The following is an 18,475-nucleotide window of genomic DNA, read 5'->3' as shown; positions in this document are numbered from 1 at the left end:
AAAATTTTTGTCTTGTGATGAGAACTTTTAAGATCTACTTAGCAACTTTCAAATATGCAATACAGTGTTATTAACTGTAGTTACCACCCTGTACCTTACATCCTCATGACTTACTTATTTTATAACCGAAAGCTTGTGCCTTTTTGTCCTCCTCCCCACTCCCTGTCTCTGGCAACCATCAGTCATCTGTTCTCTGTATGAGCTTGGGGTTTTGTTTTCTTTTTAAGATTCCACATATAAGAGAGATCAAACTGTATTTGTCTTTCTCTGTTTGACTTTCACTTAGAATAATGCCCTCAAGGTCCATTCATATCATTGCAAATAGCTAGATGTCCTTCTTTTTTACGGCTGAATAACATTTCATTGTATACATACACACACACCACAGCTTCTTTATCCATTCATTCATCTGTGGACACTTAGGTTGCTTCCATATTTGGCTATTGTAAATAATGCTAGAATGAACATAGGGGTGCATGTATCTTTTCAAGTTAGTGTTTTTATTTTCTTCAGATACATACCCAAAGTAGAATTGCTGGATAATATGGTAGTTCCAGTTTTAATTTTTTTTAAAAAAATTTTATTGGGGAAGGGGAATAGATAGGACTCTATTGGGGAACAGTGTGTACTTCCAGGCCTTTTTTCCAAGTCAAGTTGTTGTCCTTTCAATCTTAGTTGTGGAGGGCACAGCTCAGCTCCAGGCCCAGTTGCCGTTTTTCTAGTTGCAGGGGGTGCAGCCCACCATCCCTTGTGGAAGTCGAACCGGGAACCTTGTGGTTGAGAGCCTGCGCTCCAACCAACTGAGCCATCCGGGAGGCAGCTCAGCTCAAGGTGCCGTGTTCAATCTTAGTTGCAGGGGGCGCTGCCCATCATCCCTTGCGGGACTCGAGGAATCAAACTGGCAACCTTGTGGTTGAGAGCCCACTGGCCCATGTGGGAATCGAACCGGCAGCGGAGTTAGGAGCACGGAGCTCTAACTGCCTGAGCCACCGGGCCGGCCCCAGTTTTAATTTTTTGAGGAAACTCTACACTGTTTTCTGTAATGGTTGCACTAATTTACATGCATTTACCTTCCACCAACAGTGTACAAAGTTTCTCTTTTCTCCACATTCTCACCAACATCTGTTGTTTTCTTGTCTTTTTGATAATAACAATTCGAAGAGGTATGAGGTGGTAATATCTTGTAGTTTTGACTTGCATTTCCCTGATGATTAGTAATATAAAGCATCTTTTTATGTACCTGTTGTCCATTTGTTTGTCATTTTTGAGGGGAGAGGGTGTCATTTCAGATCCTCTACCTTTTTTTTTTTTTTTCCAATTGGGGAACAGTGTGTTTCTCCAGGGCCCATCAACTCCAAGTTGTTGTCCTTCAGTCTAGTTGTGGGGGGCACGGCTCAGCTCCAAGTCCAGTTACTGTTTTCAGTCTACTTGCAGGGGGCGCAGCCCACCATCCCATGTGGGAATTGAACCAGCAACCTTGCTGTTAAGAGCTCGCTCTCTAACCAACTGAGCTATCTGGCCGCCCACCGGCAGCTCGTTGTTTTCAATCTAGTTGTGGGGGGTGCAGCTCACTGGCCCATGTGGGAATCAAACTGGCAAACCCTGTTGTTCAGAGCTCGCGCTCTAACTGAGCCATCCGCCTATTTTTTAATTAGATGTGGGGTTTTGTCTTTAGTTAAATGAGATATATGATTTGCAAATATTTTCTCCCATTCAATATGTTGCCTTCTCATTTTGTTGATGATTTCCTTTGCTCTGCAGAGCATATTAGTTTGACGTAGTCCCACTTGTTAATTTTTGCTTTTGGAGTCATATCCAAGGAAGTCATTGCCAAAACTGATGTCAAGGAGCTTACCAAGCCTGTGGTTTTCTTCTAAGAGTTTTATGGTTTCAGATCTTAACACTTTGTAAGCGGGCATTTTCCCGCCAAATCGCGTCATAACGCGGGGCTTTTTTGACATTTTCTCACCAAAATTAGACTTTCCGTAAAATATTCATATCTTTCGATCTATTTGATATTTTTCTATGAAACTTTCAGTGTTTTAGTTTAAAAAGAAGTCTCTATTTATTTACTTTGCAAAATTTTTGCCGATTCCAACTAGAGGCGATATGACGAGTATACTCGTTTCCCACAAACAATGTGTTAAATTCAAGTCTAATCTATTTTAGTGAATTTTTGTGTATGGTGTAAGAGTGGCTCAGTGCTCTAAGTAATCTGTCATCTAAATTATCTGTTTTTTCTTTAAAATAAGTATGAAAAATAACAGATAAATAGAGTTAGTTGGTAGGGAAACATTACAAGAATATTTTAGAGTAAACTGGAATATCTGGGTAGTATAATTTCTTATGGACAGAAGTGAAGGGGGGAAATAAACAAGTTAGGAAGGAGAACTTAGTCCTCGAGGAGAGTCAGAAAAGAAAAGTGGACAGTTAGACTCTGAAAGATGTGTTCTGTTACTCTTGTCCTATCAATTAAGTGTGAAAACTCTTTCTTTAGTAGTATTGTTACATAGTAAGAGCAAACAGTTACTAAGTGCTAGGCAAGAATCTAAGCACTGTACGTTAAATGCCTGCAGCTACCTTTGAGGTAAACCCGGTTATCCCTAGTTATCAGACGAAGAAACAGGCACAGAATGGTTAAGTAACTTTTATAAGATCACAGAGCTACTATATTTCATCTAAATGCTTCCAATTAGAATTTTAAGATACCATTGTTTATAAGAGGAGGTGCTAAATGATGAAAAAGTGTGTATCCTAGAATCCATGAAATGTGGTGTAAGGGCACAGAATCAGGGTTCAAACCCAGGTGGTCTTGCCTCCAGAGTCTGTGCTATATACTACCTCTTTAGTAATAATGTTCAAGCCTTTGTGTTTTACTCTCTTAGCAGTGGAAGACAGGAAGCTGTTTATTGGTATGATTTCCAAGAAGTGCACTGAAAATGACATCCGAGTCATGTTCTCTTCATTTGGGCAGATTGAAGAGTGCCGAATATTGCGGGGGCCTGACGGACTGAGCCGAGGTGGGTCCATTTGCAGCCGTTAAAGATACTTGTCTTAAATTCTCTTTTTAGTTGGACCAGTGAAAACCAGTGATCCCTAGCCAACACGGCTCTGTCATGGAAAGGTTAGGAGTGGTGTTATATATCTAGGTCCAATCACAACTCCTCTTACCAGTTGATCCCTTTCATATTTTCCCAGCACCCTTAAGGAGGCTGTATTCTGCACTCCAGTGTCATGTATCTTTTTGTGCTCGAAGAGGTTTTTTTTTTCTCTTTCTTTTTTTTTCTTCTTCCCCTTTTGGAGAGATTGTTGATGCCAAAATTGGAAACACCTCCTTCTCAAGAGGAACTAGAGGATATGAATCCTCGTATCTGTCCCTTAAGGACTTTGTTTCCCACCTGTGCTTTCCCGGTTTTTCATTGTAGCACTTAATCGCCCTGGTGTGACATATCTCTCTTCCACTACATCATGAACCCCCCGAAGGCAGGAACCATGTCTGTATTGCTAGCATCATAGTAGGTGCTCAGTAAATGTCTATAAATAAATAAACGAATGAATGAGTTGTTGACTCTTCTCTTACCAGGTTGTGCGTTTGTGACTTTCACAACAAGAGCCATGGCACAGACGGCTATCAAGGCAATGCACCAAGCACAGACCATGGAGGTAGGGAACAGATGAATCAAAGAGGGGCGTTCCGTAGCTGAGAGCACCCAGACGTTTGGTCTTCAAAGCCCAGCAGCATGCGCAGTATCTGGTTGCTCTGAAAGTTAAGCATGCCAGATGTCTTAAAGTTAAAAATTGATGCTTTCGTTAACATATTGAATGTTATTAAATTAACATTAAAATTAACATATTGGATGGAACTAGTTGCCTTTTTAAATCTTCTTTTATCATTTACAGTGTCAGGAAAAGAATCATTTGGCAGTTAGTGAAATTAGAGTGCAGCCTGTGTGTCACTAGAAAGGAGGATTTTTTCCTTCCCCCAGAAGGAGAAGTTTGACCCTTTCGTTTTGGCGTTCTCACAGGGTTGCTCATCCCCCATGGTGGTAAAATTTGCTGATACACAGAAGGACAAAGAACAGAAGAGAATGGCCCAGCAGCTCCAGCAGCAGATGCAGCAAATCAGTGCAGCATCTGTGTGGGGAAACCTCGCTGGTCTGAATACTCTCGGACCCCAGTATTTAGCAGTGAGTCTTTGTGGTTTGCTTTCTGCGGACTGTGCAAGCTCCCAGCTGTTTCTTCTTCTGCTGTCCCCAGCTAACAGACATACTGGCATTTACAGCTTTTAGCACATTGAAATTTTATGTCAGAATTCAGGCAATGCAGTGTTCGTTAAGTCCTTTCCCCTTCCCTCTCCCGTCCCCCCACCTCTCTACCTCTCTACCTCTCTCCCTCTCTCCCTCTCTCGTCACACATCTTTGGTTATATCCTGAGGCTTCTGCTACAATTAAAGTGAAATCCTAATTTCCTGATAAAAAGATTTAGAAACATCTCATATGTCTCTACCCCTAAGAAAAAATATTCCTAAGGGAATCTTAGCTACCAAATATCTTTCTCCATATCTCTTTCTACCAGATGTAGAGGGCATCATTAAAGACCTAATTGAGTCTCCCTGAAAGTATGGTAAATGTTCCTGTCTGCTGACTAAGAGATCAAGCATGGACATTATTAAATGAGTATTACAGATGTATATTTGAGTTCACTATGTCATAAATAGATTTCTTTTAATTTGATCTCCTGTTGAGTTGAGTCATACAGTCCAAAAGAGGGGCAGGTTCCAGTTTGTTATTTAGATTTACTGGGTCTTTAATGTGTCATAGGGGATTATCACTGCTTTAACCTTGAAAAGAATTGCAGACAGGACAACACAATTAAAACCGTGTCATCTGCGAATCAGAAATGACAGGTCATCTGTGAAGCTACCAATGAAGGAAAATAAATGATGAAAGCACTCCATTTATATGGATAGTCCAAAAATATACACATAGGAATAGTCATTCATTCCTCATCCTTTCAAAGATTTTTTGGCTAATTTGATGCCCGTTAGTCTCCATAGTTGTAAAATGTTAGAAGAAATCCCAGTTTATCCTAGCTAGTAGTTCTCTGAAGTCAAAAAGTGTAGATGGTTGGGGGTGGCCCATTAGCTCAGTTGGTTAGAACGTGGTGCTGATACTGGCATCAAGGTTGCCGGTTCAGTCCCCACGTGGGCCACTGTGAGCTGCGCCCTCCTTAAAAAAAAAAAAGACATTGAAGCAATAATCATTAAAAAAAAAAAGTGTAGATTATTGTTCTATTTCAACAGATTAAGTTGTTTCTTAATGCTAGAACATTGCTTAAAAGTTCAGAAGCTTCAAAGAGATTTTAGTCTTCTGCAAAGTGATAATGCTTTGAAAGTGATCTCTACGATACTCATTTACTTTTCTTAGAGAGTTTTGGAGCCTTTATTCAGGGAACACTCCCCTTTTTGTTGTCATTGCAACAAATGCATGATGGTATATGGTGAGAGCTATGGTCTCTAAGTTAGGTGTGATCCCTCCCTAAGAACTCTTCTCATTTAGAGAGAAATGAAGGTGCCAAGTACAGCATGCGCAGTCCGCCGGCTGGACTGAACCCATGGCCCACGGGATTTAGGACGACAAAAATGAAGACGCTGTGGGTGCTAATGGGCTGTGTAAGGGATAGTGCAGCATCGTACTTATGAGGTTCCTTCTGGAATATGTGGATTGAACCTGATTTCTGTTGTACTAGAGCAGTGGTTCTTAGTAATTGTGGGGTTGTGGACCCCTTTGAGAACCTAGTGAAAATTGTGTGTATGTGCATTTTTTTCATTCTACTTCTGGAGGTTTGTGGACCTTCTGAAACCCATGGACTAAAGGGATTCATGATGACAGAGAAACCAGGTTAGATATTTAATCGTTTGGTCATCGCAGCAGTGAAGACCAGCTTGGCAGGTGGAGAATAGGTTGACGAAAGGATCTAGAAACAAGAATACCAGTTATCCATAAGGAACAGTGATTGTGTTTGTATGGAGCAAAGGTTTTCAGCAGGTTGGTTAGATGAAGGTTGCAGTTTGCTAAGATACAGAATAAGGTCAAGGTCATGGAGATTCATAAGCTCATGGACAGCTCCTCTTGTTTCGTTTGTTATGGGACACCCATTCAAAGAGAATGTTCACTGAACTGCAGTGGACTGATCCAGCAATCATTTGGTCATCGCAGCAGTGAAGACCAGCTTGGCGGGTGGACATAAATGGATGTGGAGCGTGGGAGGCACTGATCGATTGTGGCTGGTAAAGAATGATTCCAAGGAATACCCTCGTGGTCAGATTTGATGTGTAAGCGAGTTGCATAAAGTAGAAATTGAGTGTCCAGATGGAAACAGTCTGCAAAATGAAAGATGTGTGGACCTAACTAAGGAGAGCTTGGGAGAGAGGAAATAGAAGTGGCAGCCACCCATATGCAGACACTCATCGCAGCCGACAACATAGCTGCTGGAGTGGAGCTTAGCTCCCTGCTCTACTTCTGTCCTTTGTTGGGCTGTATTCTGTTGCGCGGGACTTGAACTTGGCTCGGTCCTCAAGGAACATAAGTGTCGCGGGGCCAGGGCTTTGCTGTGCTGTGTGTCCTGTGCTGTTGTCGGCCTGACGTTCTGTTGTGTCGGCTCGGGTTCTTGTCTTCGACGGTCTTCTGTGTGGGGGCCTCTGCACTCTCGCTTTGCTGTGCTGTAGTTACCCCAGATGCAGAACCAGCCCTCACTCTCACTCTTGTTCTGTTTTTTGGTGTAATGTCTAGCTTTATTTGCAGCTCCTTCAGCAGACTGCCTCTTCTGGGAACCTCAACACCCTGAGCAGCCTCCACCCAATGGGAGGTAAGTGTTTCACGGCTGCGGAGGAGCTGCAGCAGCCAGGCCCACAGACCCAGCTCACAGCAGGCTCAGAGTTTTGCACTGTTTATGCAGGAAAAAGATTTTCCCACTCATGTGAACCTGACATAAAATGAACATCCCAGGACTCTACTGCCTTGTCTCTAGAAGGAAGTTCTATTAGTCATGGAGACCAGCTTGCTCTGGGCTTGTTTGCTGCTCCCCACCAAGACGTTGAGGAAGAATGTGGAAAAGAGCTGTTAGCACCGGCAGACTTTCTAAGGCCCTTTGATCACAAGAAAACTGCAGCAGTTCTTTCTTTCCAGTGCCTCTGAAGAAAAGCCGCTAGAACCCAGGCAGGCAGTGTACCTGTGTCTTATACATGTTACTTCTTAGGTGAATTACCGTTTGTTGATGTTAACATGCCCAGGAAACTTAATTGACAAATACCTGAGTTTATAACAAAATGGGCTCCACAGACAAACCTTAGGCAGGTAGTGGGGTAGCTGCAGAGCTGCCTGCCCCTGTCCCTTGGCAAGTGCATTTGAGAAAGGACTGGGCTAAGCTGACCCGCATTTTGCTGTTTGAAAAATGTTGATAGTGTAGTTCCCTTTGTCCCGGAGACTTAGAAAATGGTAGATGGGGACTCGGTGGTGGTTTGTTATCCCATTACCTCTGCCCCCGCCCCCGCCTGCCCGGCGTCTGAAAAAGATTTACAGCACGTTGTCAGCGCAGTTCCAATTTCTCGCGCCTGGAACTGCCGTCTAGGTTCTCTTGCAAGTTTTTCCCTCAAGTGTTTTCTCTCTCTTCTCCTTAGGATGACTAATCTGCTATTCAAATGGTGTTTGGTTTTGTTTTCCTTTATTCTTCCTCCTGTTGCTGTGCTCACATGTATTTTCCTCGTTGTTCCTTCCTTGGCCTCTGGATCTCTGCTAAGTTTTCTGCTTATTCACCTCCATTTCAAAGAGCACATCCCCTGTCAAGTCTGAGTGATGGGCTCAGATGCTGTCCCATTCTGTGCCGCAGGCTTTGGCGTTACTGTTCTCTTGGATACCTGGCCCACGGTAGACCACAGACCTACCGCTCTTTCCTGCTTTCCTAATTGCCCAGCCCTTTATTAACGCTCACTTGGGTGGCATGCTGTTGGATTAGATACCTCTTCCCTGAGGAAATGCTGTCCAGTTTCTTAATGAGTTGACTGATCCCTGGATCTTTTGGGAGCCCTGTGGGATTGCTTGTAAGGCTTACCTAGAACAGCTCTTCTTTGGAACCAGCCTTCTGCCAGTGTGTGCTGTCACGCTGGAGCGGATAGGATGCACCCCTGTCTGCTGGCTGATGTCTTGCTTTGGATGTTCCAGGGTTAAATGCGATGCAGTTACAGAATTTGGCTGCACTGGCTGCTGCAGCCAGCGCTGCTCAGAACACACCAAGTGGTACCAGTGCTCTAACTACATCCAGCAGTCCCCTCAGCGTACTCACCAGTTCAGGTAAGCGTGTAGGGGCCAGAATCCAAGAGAATGGATGTCACTGTGGAAAGTAGTTAACTCCCATTCCCAAAGGTGTCAGTTTATGAACAACAGATTTTCAAATGCCATCCTCTGACTTAAGAGAAAGCTCATAATTTTTAGGGTCTTGTAACCATCATTTGAGTCTGTGTCCAGGAGGGAGAGTTATCAAAGTTAGTAACTGAAAACCTCTTTAAAAGAGGGTACTTAAGTAGGGTCACTCTTGGGCTTTGGTTCCTGTTGACGTGAGAAAGCAAGTGTTGGCTTGAGTTTAACTCATGGGTTTCTGATAGCAGGGTCTTCACCAAGCTCCAGCAGCAGCAGCTCCGTCAACCCCATCGCCTCCCTTGGAGCCTTGCAGACATTAGCTGGAGCGACAGCAGGCCTCAATGTCAGCTCTCTGGCAGGTGAGGGGCAGCCCCACATGTCACCAGTCCATTCTTTGTGCAGGTAGCTCATTTTAAACAGCCCAGGTAAGGGCATCATTAGAATGACGAGTGGCCCAGTGAACTTAGAAATAACCATGGGCTTTCGATTGAGACCTGAGTTTAATCCCATTTCTCCTCTTAACTAGCTATTACTTCCCGGCACCTTTCTAAGGTCATTTTCTCATCTATGAAGTCGGAATAAAGTACTTGGCGGGTTATTAGAAAGTTAAATGAGAATATGGGTAAAGTTCTGAGTACATTGTTCAGTATGTTTGGCCTGTAGAATGTACTCAGTAACGTTAGGTGCTGTTTTTCCGATAGGGTTTACCACATCTTGTTGTAAACCACATCTCCCCCTGTTAGTCTCCAGTCCTGGAATTCTTATTTACCAGATTCCAGCTCTGTGTGAGAAAGTGGCAGAAAGGCCAAAATGCACAGATTGGAAGAAGGTAATGGGGAGAGCCACACCTGGGGATGGCATTTTTAAATGACCTATTAGCAAGGCCTGGTGAGTGTCCTGAAATCTGACCACTCTGATGGGGATTCCTTCTCAGGGCGAAGCTTAAGAGAGAGATGAAAGGGAGGACTTCGGAGTTTGTCTTCGGCGTCGGTTGAGTCTTTCCAATCTGCTAATCCTGTTCTCTCCCCACTCCCTACCCAAGGGATGGCTGCTCTAAATGGCGGCCTGGGCAGCAGTGGCCTTTCCAATGGCACTGGGAGCACCATGGAGGCCCTCACACAGGCCTACTCGGGGATCCAGCAGTACGCTGCCGCAGCGCTTCCCACTCTGTACAACCAGAATCTGTTGACACAGCAGAGTATTGGTGCTGCTGGAAGCCAGAAGGAAGGTGAGTGCAAAGGGAGGCTGGAGTCAGGGATGGGGGTGGTTTCTCCGTCTGCACCAGAACTGAAATGCAGGGCAAAGGTCATTGTCGGGTAGACTGAGAAACTGTGAAGTGTGATCTGTTTTTGGAATGTTTTCTGGATATGGCTCATATCAGAACCTCTACGCACCCTCCTGGGATTGGGCTGCCATTTTTAGAGGAGGAAACATACCGACCTTACTGTGTCTGACACCAGTGTGGCAATCTAGTAATCAAGTCTTAGGAAGTCTTCTCTCTGTATTACAAACCTGTCAGAGGGTATCTTCTGTGTACGGCAATATCGTTTGGAATTCTCCTCACTTTCTGACCTATGCTTTTCCTTATTGAGACAGACTGAAGGCTGATTGGACAGAAAGAGTTAGGGCCCATGGGTCGATGCAGTGGGCAATATGTGTATTGATATAAATGGTATTAAATTCAAGAGAGGCTTTCTAGGTAGAAAAGGGGCTGAAGGTGGTTTGTATGAAGAGAAAAGTCCTGCTGATTCCTCGCTGCTGATTCCTCTGTGCATATTTGACTGGGTTTTTATAGCTAGGAGCTGGCAATATGTAAGCACTAGTGTAGGAAAAAGACAAGTATCCAATATCTTGCCATAGCAACAAGAAGTCCTGGTCTAGTACATTCTTACCTGCTCTGAATCATACACTTACGTGCCCTGGGATGTGGTAGGGGGGAACTGATGGAACTTTGGAGACAGACAATAAACAGGTAAAAGCAGGAGGTGTTCCAGATGATACTCTGTAGAATGATGAGCAGGAAAGAAGAGAGGAGACAGCCAGAGGCACAGCATTTTATATGGAATGGTCAGAGAAGGCCTTTCTAAGTTGCCATGTAAGCTGAAACCCGAAGGAAGCATGGAAGCAGAATAAGAAGAGTAATGGGGGCAGAGAACAGCAAGTGCAAAGGCCCTGAGGCAGCCATGTTCCTTAATGTGTTTGACAACATCAGGGAGGCCAGGGTGGCTGGAGAAAGGCTGGACTGTGGTTTTAATGAAGCTCTTCTTTGGTTAGAAAATCAGTCAGTTGAGTGGCGAGAAAAGGAAAGCATATTCTATTTTTGAGCTCAGTGTTTATCATAGGCAACTTTTAAAATGTAATTTCTTTTTACTGAGGCGCAGTTTACATACGGTAAAATTCACCATTTTTTGGAATATAGCTTTATGAGCTTTGCTGAGTGTATACACTCCTGTAACCTCCATCACAGATAAAGAACATTTCTGTCACCCCAAGAAATTCCCTCCTGTTCCTTTGTAGTCATTCCCTGCCTCTTGACAACTGCCAGTCTGTTTGCTGTCCCTGTAGTTTCTAGGCACCATTTTGAAACCTGTTTCGTTTATAATCTCGTTCTCCCTCCGTTTCTGTGTTCCTCCGTAAGCCTCTAGTCTCTGATTTTATTGTTCCACACACAAGTCTGCCTAGTTTATCGTCTCAGCATACCTTCCTCCCACAAGGTCGAATTCTGACATCTCAGTGAGACGGAGTGTGGCTAAGCGTGAGGGAAGGACTGTTTCAGTTATTGCTCTTCAGTTCCCTGCCGTGTCTTTGGAGAATCTGTTCAATTCTCCAAATCTCTGTTTGTTGGGGTGCTGACAGTTTTAACACAGGGAAGTGAGAGACTGTTGGTGCAGGGGTCTGAGCGTGCTTGACACTGATATCTTTCCATCGTTGGGTGTTTTGAAGGTCCCGAGGGAGCCAACCTGTTCATCTACCACCTGCCCCAGGAGTTTGGGGATCAGGACCTGCTGCAGATGTTTATGCCCTTCGGGAATGTCGTGTCGGCCAAGGTGTTTATCGACAAGCAGACGAACCTGAGCAAGTGTTTCGGTATGTTGGCTTCTCTTCTGGAGTGTGCGGGGGGCGGGGTGGTAAGTGTGCTTACCACTGAGAAAGGGGAAGGGGCTGATAGCAGGAAGCTGCGCTGGAGTTTGGGTTGTTGTTTAACTCAGCCCTGGGTAGCTACATGACCTCTTTTTGAGCCTCAGGTTTGTTTGTTTTTTATTTCTGTAGTGGTCATGATTTTTGCCCACATTGTTGCTCCAGAGGTTAAAATAATATATGGACAATGGCTTGGCCGAAAAACTGAAAAGTACCATGTCAATGTCAGGTGGTACTTAGTTAGGATCCTAATTTATTTCATGTGATAGAATTTCCAGAATTCTTGTCCCTGCTGAGAAAAATTGGGGTTTGAGACTAAGCTCATAAGGTATCTTGCATGAGGAGGACTGAGAATCCCCTTGCCTCGTTATGTCCCTCACCTAGGTTTCTGCTTGGATACACAGGTTTTGTAAGTTACGACAATCCTGTTTCGGCTCAAGCTGCCATCCAGTCCATGAACGGCTTTCAGATTGGCATGAAGCGGCTTAAAGTGCAGCTCAAACGTTCGAAGAATGACAGCAAGCCCTACTGAACGTGCTCCCCTCTGAGACTGGAGTGAGAGGGTCTTCTGGTAAGTTGGGGAGGAGCACCCTTAATGATTCGAAGCCCTAAGGCTGTGTGTTGACAGCCCTGGACCCTGATCCCTGCCACTCTCGCAGGCACAGCTTGCCCTGAAGACTCGGCTACTGCCTTCTGTGGGAGTTTCGCTTCGTACAGAGGACAAGTTTGTGCTTTGGTTTCCAGTGTTTTACTTTGGAGTTTAGGTGCCATATCCTGAGTTTTTTTCTTTATTTAAAGTTTGCTGTGTTTGTAACCAGTGTGTGTTGAGAAGGACCAACATCAAACTGCCCTGGGGGAGGAGAGGGGATGGAGAAACATCAAAAAAGAAGATCAGAACTTGCCCCAAATTCCCCCGAGAGAGAGGATTGAATGAAACCAAAAACTGACCCCTAGAATCTCCTTCCTAAGAGCGAGAGCGGATGAAATGAGAACTAACGTCCAATAGCTGGGAGCGTGGAGCGGGTGGGGGTGGCTTTGGAGGAGAGGGATTGGGGCTTGACACCCAGCGGCCCTGGGAGCTGCAGGGTGAAGCTCCTCCCTGGCTGCCCTTTGAGTTCTTGCCACCAATTTTTCAGATTCTTGATTAGGATTTCTGTCCCTCTTTCCCAAGAAGGGGCTAACGATTCTCTGGAAATAAAGCACCTGTTAAATTAGCCTGACATGCAAAAAAAGGGAGACTTCACCCATTACCAGCTTCCCCAGCTAGCCATTGGTGTTGGGTTCGCCCTGCCTCGCTGGTGGCTGTTAGGAAGAAGCAGCTGGTCAAAGAGGTAATTTTTGGTTTATGTCAACACCAAATCGTTAGCCCGCAGCCCATTTCTAAGAGGCCCTGGTAGAGAAGGGCTCTAGAGGAGACGCTCGGGGCTGCTTCCCTGTAGCTGACCAGGCAAGTACCGTCACTGCCGTCGCAGCCACAGCTTTCTCAGGAGGGCAGAACCAAGAAGGGCTTAGAGGACCCAGCTGAAGGGGGCACCTCTCCTGAGCAGAGGAATCAAAAGCCATCGAGTTAGGGGAGAAGGAGCCTGCTTCTGGGTGAGCCTGCGTTAGAAGGGCCCTTCCAGCCAGAGTGCTGTATTTGCCGGTGGCCAGCACTTAGTACTTCAAAGGATTAAGAAATCAACGCTTGCCTCCTCGAGTGAGGTGTCCCAGACGTAGTATTCTGGCCAAGGCAGGCCCCTCTTCTAACCACTCCAGCCCCATCTTCTGCTCTTGGGGACCGAGGAGACAACAGGACGTTTACAGCCTCCGTATGGATCTAGTGTTCATTTACCTCAGTATTACCGTGTGCGTTGTCCTCGTGCTTACAGTTAGCTCCCCGCTGCCTCCCACGGTCTCACTCCAGCTCTTGCCTGTGACCCACCCAGCCTCTGGGCTCTGCCTTTGCTCCAAGAACTGCTGTGGGGGGAGAGAGCCAGGAAGGACGTGCTGTTGGGAATGGGCACCTGCGCACAGGTAGCCTTGTTAGGATACGACTCTTAGCCAAGGCTAGGGACTGGGTCCCTGCGATCCTAAACTTCACAGACATCGGCCTTGACCCCTAGCAGCAGAGATGAGATTAAAGGAGTTGGTTCACAAGTAAGTCGGATGGGGGCTCTCTCCTTGTCATGCTGTCCGTTTGGTTACAGACAGGGATTGACCATCTTGCTGTCATACAGGTAGTTGGTGGTGTTGGATTATCCCATGCAAGCTGGGACAGCTGTTCCCTTCACATAGTGATAACTGGGGTCTGTTGTCCTCTAAGAAACAAATACGAAACACACTTCTTAGCTGAACCACGTAAACTTGAATTCTGCGCACTGGGTGAAATGTGTCCTGTGTTTCAAGGATAAAACTGTTCCAAAGGCTTCCAGGGTCATGATGGGATTTTTTAAATAAACGCAAAAAATAAAAATAAAAAAGAAAAAAGAAAACAAAAAAAGAAAAAAATGCTAGGTTGGGGAGGCGCTGTTCTGAATCCCAACCGGCTGGAACCAAGAATGTCGTTTCTATTTTTATAGAAGTTTTATACAGCTCCGGGGTGGAGAATATTTATTACCTAAATTATATCTCTGGAAAAGGCCAGGATTTTGTAGAATCCAGAATGTGATTGTTATACACACAGGGTGCTGTGTATGATTGAAACTACTGACTTTCTGTGGCCTGTTTGCAGCCCAGCTAATCTGCCAGAGGGGGAAGGAGTTAATGCTGTGACGTGGCGGAGGAGAGAGTTGTGCTCTCCGGTGCTGCGGTGCTGTGACTGCTAACCTGCTGTTCTGTCTTCCTCCTTGGCCATCGTGGGGTTTTCCAAAGCCCAGAACTCCACTCCCTTCCCACTTTCTCCCCTTTCTCTCCCTCCTCCCCCATTTCACCATTATTGTCCAAGGATTTGTCCCATGTGCTGGGACCTTAAGAAACCCCTTTACAAATGACAGAGGCAAAGGTGCGACCAGCCTGTCTTTGATACCAGACCCTGAGGTTTCATACCTGCTCATGGGTAGGTTCTCTTTTCTAAAAAGAGTGTGTGCCCCAGCAGGGCCCTGGGCTGCCACGGCCGCCAGCTGGTGAGACCGGGCACTTGTGTCTGTCCTCTTCTCCCCTGCCCAGTGAGTTAGCACAGCAGCACTGCCCTTGAGCACAGTTCTCTCCCCAGGCCAAAGATGGTTTGTGAAGAAGCTGCTCCCCTATCAGTCTCACCGTGTGAAAGGGTTCAGCTCGGAGAGTGGAGACTCGCAGTCAAGTCTTAAGCAATCCTTTACTGTTGTGTGGGGGTTTCACTTACATAAATGTGTTTTCTGCTGTAGTTTTGTTTCTTACTTGGGTTTCATCATGAAATTGATTTGCCTTGAATGCAGCCAGACACTGTCTCCTGGGTCCCACCTGAGTGGCCAGGGCCTGCGTGGAAGCTAAGAGCTTGGATTTCTGGGAGCAAAGGGCCTCCCCATAGGATTAAGGAGAAATCCTGGCCCTCTCCCCTGCAGAATTCTCCTACCCCAGCCAGCGTCTCCTGCTCTCTCCCTGGGTTTTGACCAGGGAGTTGGGCGAGAGGCTGAGGCTCTGCTCCACCAGAGACCTCAGACGTGTTCGGATGCTTCGGGGGAAATCCAAGCCTTAGGTTCCCTTCTGTCTCTGGCAATTGGATGTTTTCTTGGTGTCCTCCATGTCCTTTTGACTTTTCCCTGTGTCCATTGTTAGCATGTGCAAAAGTTCCCTGTCATTACCCAGCCCCTGCCCCGCCCGCCTCCTCATTTCAGGACTGTACACAGTGAGTGTTCTGTTCTCTCTCTCTTTGTTTGGATGTATTGCTCTGTGTAACTCAGTGGGTCTCCCTCTTTCTGGTTTGTTTTTTTTTCTAGATTCCTGCCGTTTGTTCATCGTTGTGCCTAAAGCATGTCGATGTGGCGTCAAGTACATCGTCCAAATCCCTGTCTCTTCAGCTTCTCTGATGCTTGAACTCTCACCTTTGACCTTGTGTTGACCTTTGATGCTGACGTGTATTTTTATTATGTTTGTTTCTTTCTTTGTTTTTTCTTTTTTCTCTCCTTTTTTTTCTTTTGTGCTGCCAAATTGGTTTTGCTAGAACGACTGCTGAAGGGGAAATATTTAAACTTGCATTTGAATATAAAAAAAATCTATTTTTCTAGAACTTCATAAGATAACCACTTGATTTTGTGATTCCAATTCTTTGTAACTGTCTTCAGAGCAGCCCTACTAGCACATACCGCGTGGTGTTTGTGTTTCTGTGAACACACAGCCAGTCCCTTCCTAGGCTTTGTTTCTCTGTGCTTAGTTTTAAAGACAACTTTGAAGTAAACAATGAAATAAAAGATGTCACTAAAACCTTTGAGGCTCCTGAGCACATTTTGCTGATACAGTTGATGGGGCTTGAGGAGACCGCATGTGTTCTTGTTTTTGTTTGAGTTCTCAGCTGCAGAAAACACCAGAAGCCCCTTTCCTTTTTGACAGCAGCTGCAGTTTGGGCCCCAGCCCTTTTGCTTCTGTGGTTCTTCCTTGCAGCCACCCTGCGACCTGCAGGGGGCCTTCAGGTCCCTCCGGCCCCCCGGCCCCTTCCCCTTGGGCCACTGTCCCCACCCCCATGCTTGTTCCTACAGTCTCCACAGCAAAATGTGATGCTTTGATTTTTTTCTGTTTTTGTATTGTTTTTGTGTTTTTGTTTTGAATTTTTTCCTTTCCTACTAAGATTATGCCCAGAAAAAACAAGTTTTGCATGTTTCCTGCTGTTTCTTCACACCTTCGTATATATCACCTTCACCTCTCTGTTTTCTATAGTTTGTGCAAAAACTGACCGATTTAAAAGGGTTTCAAAGAAGCTGTTTTAAATTGTTGTGGGGTTGATTTTTTTTTCAAGATTGTATTGTTTTATTTTGAAGTGGCAACTTTCTCCTCTATTGCCCTTAGAGCGTTTGCCTGTGCACTTAGACTGTCACCTCATGTGGCCTCCAGGCCTCAGCGGGGCCTCCAGGAGGCTGGCTGCTCTGCTCAGAGACGGGTTGGGAGGGTGCCCAGAGAGGCACGAGGAGCAGAGAGGGGATCCAGAAGGTGGCTGCAGGTGGGCAGGAGGCTTAGCGCATGGGGCAGTGAGCATCCCTCGGCCCAGAAAGAGGAGGGTGCTCCAGCCACTCGGAGGAGGCCATCTGTGCACTAGCGGCAATACACCTGCCAGCGCTTTTCCTAGGTGACAAGCACAATACTACAGTCTTCACACTGTTTACAGCCCTGGCCACCAGCCACCCCACACTGGCTCTTCACCGCAGCTCTGTTCTGGCTTAGCTGGTGGGGTGGGGGTTTGTTTCTTTAAATTGGGTGAAGAGCCAAATAGCTACTGTCCCTGGGTGCCAGGCAAGCCAGTTCCTTGGTTCCCTGGGAGGAACTTGCCCTCCTCTCTTGTGGCACCATCCAGCCTCAGGGTCTTAGGGACTTGAGTGAGAATGTGAATGGCGGAGGGAGAGGCCAGAGGAGATGAGAGGTCACGGGATGGATCTGTGGAGGTAAGAGGTTGCCAAGGGAGGAATTCGTGATAGATCCCACGCAGACCTAAGCTGGGTGGGTGGGAGAGCTGGGTAGTAGGATTGTCCAGGGAAGGTGGGTGGTGAGGGGTAGCCGAGGGATGGGGGAGGGGGTGGGGAAGGTAGAAGCACTGTTAGTGTCATCTGTGCAGGGGTTGCTGAAGGAAGGGATCCCAGCAGAATTTCTGCTCTGGGACCCAGGCGTTGCCTAGTATTATGCTCGAGGCCACTCTTACTAGGAGGAAAGGGCGGCCAAATGGAGGCGCAGTGTATGGTAGGCTGCTTCATTTCCTGGAAGGGGTGATTGGATGGAAAGAGGCCAGGAACCCCAGCCTGAGCAGGACTGCCGGGCACCCCACAGTCTGACTGCACAGAGCTGCCTCTGTTGGCAGAAGGCGCGCTGAGGCTCCCCTTCCTGTGTATTCAGAATCCGTGTTTGCCAATATATTTTGCTTTCAATTCCAAGAGGAGCTCTGGGAAAACCTGTGGATAAAACCAAATGCCAAATGTTGGACGTTGTTTCCTTTTCTCTCTGATTGTTTTAATTGTTCTGTGGTGGTTTTAATGGATTTGAGACCCTGGAGAGGCAGCTGCCTTTCTGATTTCCAGCTGCTTTTTGTGAATAATTTAAAAAGAAAAAAAAAAAGAACCTTTACATTTTGGAGACAAACCTGTGTGAGTTTTTTATTGGTACAAACGTTGTATTTAACACTAGGGGTTTTGTACAGTTTTTTGCCTTTTCTACTAGAAAACAATGTAAAGTGATTTCACAATGTGAAGAGAAAAAAAATTGCCACTATGACCAAACGCACAGTCTGTTCTGCAGCAACCACGGGATTCAATCAACTCAAAGTCGTGATTCAGCCGTAGAAATGCTTTTCCTTTACCTTGTTTGAGCTTTTCCTTTCTTTCCTGTTTTGATTTGCAAAAGAAAATGTCTTTTTTGTGTGAACTTGTGTTGTACTATGTAGAAAATTATGGATTTTACTTTAATGGTTTAAAAAAAAAAAAAAAAAGGCAAGAAGAGCCCTTGTCGCTTTTCTGACCTGATCACAGAGTTTGTGTAGTGGATTAAAAAAGAAAAAAAAAATGTTACAAGTTTGGAGCAAGGGAGTATGTGTTTAAAAGGAATCTCCTTCCTTTTTTTGTGTGTTTTTCCTTTTGTCCCAATGGGGAATCTAAATCTGTTTTAATTGCACAGACACACGGACAAAAAGTCATTTTGTATCTGCCAAGTGTGGTACCTTCTTCCTTTGTTTATTTGCTATTAAACTGTTTGAGAAGAATTGATGTTGTCTTCAGAGTTATTGATTGTTGGGGTGGGTGGCATTCCTGGACAAGGAGTAGGCGCCCTGCTAA

The 18,475-nt window shown here is 45.6% G+C and overlaps 1 protein-coding gene across 33 annotated transcripts in view; it reads left to right on the top strand.

Moving 5' to 3' along the window:
• The window catches only part of CELF1 (CUGBP Elav-like family member 1), a 66,711-nt gene extending 48,643 nt beyond the window's left edge, over nucleotides 1–18,068 (top strand). For 7 of the 33 annotated variants that reach the window (XM_088789580.1, XM_019743653.3, XM_088789581.1 and 4 more), the window contains 10 exons: nucleotides 2,886–3,020; nucleotides 3,584–3,663; nucleotides 4,026–4,187; nucleotides 6,792–6,867; nucleotides 8,220–8,348; nucleotides 8,660–8,773; nucleotides 9,457–9,642; nucleotides 11,358–11,501; nucleotides 11,957–12,123; nucleotides 15,446–15,584. In XM_088789580.1, the coding sequence (XP_088645706.1) occupies nucleotides 2,886–3,020; nucleotides 3,584–3,663; nucleotides 4,026–4,187; nucleotides 6,792–6,867; nucleotides 8,220–8,348; nucleotides 8,660–8,773; nucleotides 9,457–9,642; nucleotides 11,358–11,501; nucleotides 11,957–12,084 (1,154 nt within the window). In that variant the 3' untranslated portion in view covers nucleotides 12,085–12,123; nucleotides 15,446–15,584. Of the gene's footprint in view, nucleotides 1–2,885; nucleotides 3,021–3,583; nucleotides 3,664–4,025; nucleotides 4,188–6,791; nucleotides 6,868–8,219; nucleotides 8,349–8,659; nucleotides 8,774–9,456; nucleotides 9,643–11,357; nucleotides 11,502–11,956; nucleotides 14,040–15,445 lie in introns of those variants that run through there. The other 26 variants (XM_074336381.2, XM_019743655.3, XM_074336382.2 and 23 more) reach the window with 21 other exon arrangements.
• Nucleotides 18,069–18,475: the final 407 nt, after the last annotated feature.

Source organism: Rhinolophus sinicus, chromosome 14 (assembly GCF_057876585.1).
Source record: "Rhinolophus sinicus isolate RSI-liver-muscle chromosome 14, RSI-T2T, whole genome shotgun sequence".
NCBI classification, from domain to species: domain Eukaryota; kingdom Metazoa; phylum Chordata; class Mammalia; order Chiroptera; family Rhinolophidae; genus Rhinolophus; species Rhinolophus sinicus.
The sequence above is the reverse complement of the archived record's forward strand: the minus strand, read 5'-3'. Positions and strand labels throughout refer to the sequence as shown.